Here is a 6,573-nt window from a genome sequence, read left to right on the forward strand (position 1 = left end):
CTAGACACACACCTCATCTGGGAGGTCAGGCAGAGTTCCTGGCCCAGGGCAGACACTCTGAGTCTGTTGAAAGAAAGAATGATGTAGCTCGCACACTTCTCCAGGTTTCCATCGGTAACCACAAACCCGGCCCATCACCCTGGGAGCCCAGTCAATTTCCTCTCCCTCTTTCTTCTTTCTCCAACTCAGAAACCACTCTCTCCACTGAAACTGAAAGTCTCTGGTGAAAGGCTGAGTGGTCTGGACAGAGGCCCGTCCAGCAGTCTCAATGACATTTCCGTCGTACCGGGACTCCAGGTTCCCACGGACAGGGGATAGACTTCCCTGCAGACCGCCAGGGCCTTTCATGTCACCCAGCCATAGCCAAGGTCACCTGAGCTTCTGGCCCCTGCCTGAGTGCCTTCCCCACCCCCACCCCATGCTCTCACAAGCAGCAGAGGTGAATGTCTGTACATTTCCTCATCCAAAGGCTGATCTGTGGTTAGAGAAGATCCAGGATTCTCCCAGCAAACCGACAGCAGCTTGGCAAGCTGGTCTCTGGAGTGATTGTTTCCATGGGCCCTTTGGGGTCTTTTCAGCAGCCTTATACCAAAAAGACGAAGGGTGAGGTTTGAGGCGTACTCTCCCACTCTTTGGTCAGCAAACGTTTATTGAGCACCAGCTGTGTCGGCCTTGGGCTGGGAACACAGGAAGAAGACAGATGGCTCCAGGCTTCAAAGACAGAGTATTAAAACCCTCCAAAACACACCGTAATCTCAGATTAACATTCACACCCTAGGCCAGGCAATATTTCTGCATCCAGTGACTGGTTCCAGTCCAGGCACCAAGATGCTGGTGGGACAGCCTCAGGGTAGCTGGTGATAGAAGCTGCTTCATTCAGAATCTTCCTCTGGCTCCTTTGAATTGGTTTGGCTAATGGTTCAGTTATATTCGCTTCCACCCAGGAGAGCCCTTCCCTGGCTCAGGTGGAGTCTGAGGGGCTGCTTTCATCTTCTGCCCTCCCCCTCCCGTTCACATGTGATCATCACTGGCTGGGGCTCTGGTCTGAGGAAGGGAACCAGCAGCGGCCTGCCAAGATAGACAAGGTTATGCGGCGTTAACAAACAACACCTATCTTATTGACATAGCAGCCAAGTTTGTTTGTTTCTTTGTTTGTTTGTTTGTTTGTTTTGAGACAGAGTCTCTTGGCTCACTGCAACCTCCTCCCCGACTGGGTTTAAGCGATTCTCCTGCCTCAGCCTCCCGAGTAGCTGGGACTACAGGTGCCCACCACCACACTCAGCTAATTTTTGTATTTTTAGTAGAGATGGGGTTTCACCATTTTGGCCAGGCTGGTCTTGAACGCCTGACCTCAGGTGATCCGCCCATCTTGGCCTGCCAAAGTGCTGGGATTACAGGCATGAGCCACCACACCAAGCTTCTATCTCATCAGTGCCGCATGTCCATTAGGGTCAGCTGGAGGCTCTGCCCCATGTTTCCTCATTGGAGATGTAGGCTAAAGGAATAGCCAGTCTCTGTGGAAGAATAAAAGAGCACTCTGGAGCATTGCACAAATTAAATGGTTTGGTCCATAAAATATCCATATCGTACCCACTCACACAGTTCATTGGCCCTCACTAGTCTCATGGCCCCACCCAACCACAAGGGACTAGGAGGCACCAGCTTACCATGGTGCAGAAAGTGGAGAGCTGGAATGCCACATGCATCCTAAATGCCCAGCATTAAGACACTACACACACCACCTCCAAGAGATGTACGCAGCATGTTTGGGGCAGGACAGACTTCAGGGCCCTTTGTTCCTGGCAAACCTTGTCTCCTTCCCACATTGCCTGATCCCTGCAGGAAAGGTCCGAAGACTTCATTTTTCCTGGCATGGATTTAGGAGGAGCTTTGCCTCAATCTCGTTCTCTTCGTCCTGGAAGAGGTCATCCAGCATCCCTGAAACAGGGATTGTTGCTTATTCTCAGTGGCTTTGTCCATCCTCCTTCAAGTACCTCGGCCAAGGCCAGCAGGTCATGGCACTGGCCTCTGTCTCTTGGGTGGCCAAAGTTAGTCATCTTGGATCCTTTATTTTCTCCATCTCTGTCTTTACAGAAGCCCTTAGAATAGTTAAGATGATATCACCACAACTCAAATAGGGGCTGGGGCACCTACTTGTGGCTGCTCTCTTGCCAGAGATGAGCCTTATCTCAGTGTCCCCAAGATTATATGGGAATTGTGGGACTCTTCTTGCAGAGACCCACCTGAAAAACTACCTGCCCTGTGGTGATGTCCCTGTCTTCTGGACCCTCAGGCAGAAACTTTAGGCTTGAGAGGGTCCCAGTCCTCTGGGACAGAGGGCTTCGATGTGTCCTGACTTCTGGAAACCAAACAACCTCGGCGAGTACTCACTTTCACCCTCCACTTTAGGGTCCATGTCCTCTCCTGCAGTGACAGCTGCTGGCTTTAATTTCTCTGCAGAAAGCCTGTTTTTGGACCCTAGGCCTGCCTCCCACACTTCCTCCATGGGTGCTGAGTAGGTCTTCCTCTCGGGCAGTAGGACCTCTAAATCTGCATAAGCTGGTATACTTCCTCTAAGAGAATGACAATTACCCATTTAGGAAGAAGAACCCCTCCTCTTTTCTTGGCCAATGGACCTGTTGTGAAGAGTGAGCCAGAGCCTTGATACTCGGCCAGAGGGGCATAATGTCCTCCGGCAGTGCTGACTCAGAGTTCAGTCCCTGTGACAGGACCTCCCTCACTCAGTCCAGGTCCTCTGGGTGCCTAGATGATAAAGCCCATGATATGCCAGGTTACATGGGGGAGAGCCCTCTCCACGGCTCCGGGGAGAACTAGCTCCCTCCTCTTCCTGTTGCCACTCTCCCTTCCTGGGTCCCCTCATCCCCTGGGTGTCCAGGCTTACCCCTTCTGGCTGACTTTCCTGGATCTCACCAGAGTAGGTGCCAGGATCCCTACGTGATTCTTGGCTGGAAGAAATGTCTGACAACTCTGCAGCAGAGAAGCTTTGCCGGCTCTACCCTGCAGTCTGCACTCAGCCTCAGGGCTGGTCTTGGCCATACCCAAGATTGGGGCTTCCTCCATGGTCCTCATTTCCTGCTGCAAGGAAGCCCAAGTTGCCTTCACTGCCCCTCTGATGATCTGTTCTGGAGCCTCTGGAATCCAGTGAGCTGCTGTGCCAAGCACATCCCAGTAATGGTCACTGCTTTTAAAGGATTAGGAATTCGCCAGGGGATAGATGAAAGCCCATCCCAAACAGTGGATCCTCTGACCCTCCCACAGCTGGTGGTAACCACAGCCTACTGCACCCACCCAGGGAGTCTCCCTTTTTAATGTTTAAGTTCTTCCATCTCCCTCTTTTGTCCCGGACAGTGGGTGAGAGGTGGAATTGGGAACACAGGGTAGCTGTCATTCTTTCCTAGTTTTTGTCTGTCCATCCCTTTCCCCAACTAAGGGCAGGGACAAGGATTTGCTGTGTCACAGACCTACCCATGTGCTATGTTCCCAGGGATGACCAAGGGAGGGGCTGCTGTTTTGCAGATATCAACGAATGCCGTCACCCCGGTACCTGCCCTGATGGGAGATGCGTCAATTCCCCCGGCTCCTACACTTGTCTGGCCTGTGAGGAGGGCTACCGGGGCCAGAGTGGGAGCTGTGTAGGTGAGGGCTGCTGGCCAAGGCACTGAGCAGGCCACTGGGCCTGGGGACCTCTGGTTGAGCCCACACACGGAGAGGGAAAGAGGTGGGCAGAGGGAGGTGGCTTGGAGGCTGTTGTCCTCCATGATCTAGCTGGGTTCCCAGATGACTCTGGGCACAAGTCACTAGGGCTCTGCCCTCTGAATCAGCGAGGGTGGGGGCCTTTTCTGCTCATTGGCCGTGTTCATTCTGGAGTGACTGCCCAAAGTCCCAGCAGCTTCTGTAGCTGGATGCTGTGGTGGATCGAGGAGCCTAATGGTCTTAGGATGGGGCCAGGCCCTTCTGCAGTTCCCAGGGAGGAGAGGAGGGGTCTCCTGCTCTTCTGCATCTCAAAAGCAGCGTCTAAACAGCCCGCCCACTGCACAGCGGGGTGCTCCTTCCTCAGAAGGGCAGCAGGTCTGCAGGAGGAGGCGTGTGCTCTATTCGTGCCGCCCCCTCAGGAAGAAAGGCTTGGGGTTCAGAATGCTGGGAGGGACTGAGTGTTGAATAGACGCTTTGAGGCTCTGGAGAGGGCAGACGTTTCCCAGGCCCTCGAGGCTGCCACTCAGCCACCTCAGCATGACTGGCCTCTCTCCACACTGCCCGCCCACCCTCGGAAGCTGCTTGTTGGGTTGGGATCGTGGGTTGTTTGGTTGGCAGGTAGGAGGTCATGTAGGGTTCCTGGCACACACAGTGAGGGGAGTCAAGGGTCTTGGACACATCCTTCCAAGTATCCTCAGATGAGCCAAACCAGCCCCAGGGCTGGGGGACCTGGCCCCCTGCATGGGTACATGCAGAGTGCTCTGAGTTACTAGATAGGGCTGAAGTGAGCCCGGGGGATAGGGCGCCCTGCCCTGCCTAGGTGGGAGAAGGGAACATGGTCTCATGGCCTCCCCGGGGTGGCCTGCGGCCCCTCTGAAGGCTGGTTTCCTGGCCTCATAACTGAGATGCTTGGAGCTTGCCAGCGGGGGCTGCAGCAGGGGAGGAGGCCAGCCCACCATCTAGGACCTCTCTCCCACAGATGTGAATGAGTGTCTGACCCCCGGGGTCTGTGCCCATGGAAACTGCACCAACCTAGAAGGCTCCTTCAGATGCTCTTGTGAGCAGGGCTATGAGGTCATCTCAGATGAGAAGGGCTGCCAAGGTACAGAGATGCTGAAGTACCCCTTCTCCACAGGCCAATCCAGCTTGTGGCTCCCTCTCCTCTGCACACCACGCTTGGCGCCCTGAATCCACCCCTAGCCTTGCATCCCTATCCACACTGACCTAACACATCCCTGCCCAGACCTGTCCTTCCCCCACCCCTGCCTACCCACCAGTCTCTGGCTGTCCTGGCCTGTCTGTCCTGCAGAGTCCCACACAGAATGCAATGCCCTGTTTCAGATGTGGACGAGTGTGCCAGCCGGGCCTCATGCCCCACAGGCCTCTGCCTCAACACGGAGGGCTCCTTCACCTGCTCTGCCTGCGAGAGTGGGTACTGGGTGAATGAAGACGGCACTGCCTGTGAAGGTAACCCTAGGGAGGCAGTGGAAGGGGACAGAGTATAGGCCGTCTTACCTCCCGAAGAACACTTCATTTGTCCCCAGTTTGGGGCTGATGTCGAGGGGCTCCAGACTAGGCTAGAGGACCCCATACATGGACTTGGCCCCAACAAGAGCTTATATTATCACAATCCCCAAGTTCAGAGTGAGGACAGGAGGAAAAGCCAGTCACAGAGACCAGAGGGAAGCTGAGGGCAGGGCTGCCCCGGGAGTGTTCTAGGGAGGGGGTTTTAGGAAACCCCCCAGGGACTCAGAAAGGAAGGCCACGGTGAGGTTCCTGCATTGCCCAGGGAGTGGGAACCCTCCTAGGTCCCCGGGTGAGCACTGTCTGTCTGCAGACCTAGACGAGTGTGCCTTCCCGGGAGTCTGCCCCTCGGGAGTCTGCACCAACACGGCTGGCTCCTTCTCCTGCAAGGACTGTGATGGGGGCTACCGGCCCAGCCCCCTGGGTGACTCCTGCCAAGGTATGAGCCTCCATGTGGGAGAGGACACAAATGGGATGCCCCTCTGTCAGGGCCATGGTGAAGCCCAGCAGGTGGGGGGCTGCTGGGGCTGGAGGAGCTGCCATCATCCCGCTCCCCAAGAGTCGCTCATGAGCTTCTCCCAGCTGTGCTGCCTCACGAGGGGATGGTGCCCCTGTGGGTCCAGCTCTGCAGGCAGGTGACAGGTCCTCTGGAAACCTCCCCCTTGGCTCCTGTCCTTGGGGGGTGCTGCCATCAGCTGTCTTCCTCCCCTGTGTGGCCCTGCAGATGTGGATGAGTGTGAAGACCCCCAGAGCAGCTGCCTGGGAGGGGAATGCAAGAACACCGCAGGCTCCTACCAGTGCCTCTGTCCCCAGGGCTTCCAGCTGGCCAATGGCACCCTGTGTGAGGGTGAGTGACCCAGCTCACCCCACTGGGGTTGGGGGACATGAGTGTGTGGGGAGGCAGGCACATCCCCAGCAGACACCCACTCCCCATCTTTTCCCTGCAGATGTGAACGAATGCATGGGGGAGGAGCACTGCGCACCCCACGGGGAGTGCCTCAACAGCCACGGGTCTTTCTTCTGTCTGTGCGCACCCGGCTTCGTCAGCACAGAGGGGGGCACCAGCTGCCTGGGTGAGAAGCCAGCACAGCTACCTCTGCCGGCCAGGAGCATGGGCACTAGAGGCTAAGACTAGAGTGGTGTCCCTTTTAATACCAGTACCGAAAGCAAGTGCCCACAGCCCTGCCCAGGGAGGAGAAGGTGGGAGCGAAGAGTGATGGGAGGTAGCCCGGTGCTCAGGGAGGGAGGGACTCAGTCTCTCACCAGGGCCTCCCCACGACGTTGACAGCAGGCAACTCCAAACTCCGAGTGTCACTTCTCCCCTTTACAGAGCTT

At 56.1% G+C, this 6,573-nt stretch overlaps 1 protein-coding gene across 1 annotated transcript in view; it reads left to right on the forward strand.

Moving 5' to 3' along the window:
• LTBP2 (latent transforming growth factor beta binding protein 2) overlaps nucleotides 1-6,573 on the forward strand; it is a 115,744-nt gene that overhangs the window by 99,004 nt on the left and 10,167 nt on the right. The window contains exons 19-24 of the mRNA XM_011949564.1: nucleotides 3,538-3,657; nucleotides 4,694-4,816; nucleotides 5,056-5,181; nucleotides 5,552-5,677; nucleotides 5,963-6,085; nucleotides 6,186-6,311. Coding sequence (XP_011804954.1) covers nucleotides 3,538-3,657; nucleotides 4,694-4,816; nucleotides 5,056-5,181; nucleotides 5,552-5,677; nucleotides 5,963-6,085; nucleotides 6,186-6,311 — 744 coding nt within the window. The remainder of the gene's footprint in view (nucleotides 1-3,537; nucleotides 3,658-4,693; nucleotides 4,817-5,055; nucleotides 5,182-5,551; nucleotides 5,678-5,962; nucleotides 6,086-6,185; nucleotides 6,312-6,573) is intronic.

Source organism: Colobus angolensis, unplaced genomic scaffold, assembly GCF_000951035.1.
Source record: "Colobus angolensis palliatus isolate OR3802 unplaced genomic scaffold, Cang.pa_1.0 Scaffold3, whole genome shotgun sequence".
In the NCBI taxonomy this organism is placed as follows: domain Eukaryota; kingdom Metazoa; phylum Chordata; class Mammalia; order Primates; family Cercopithecidae; genus Colobus; species Colobus angolensis.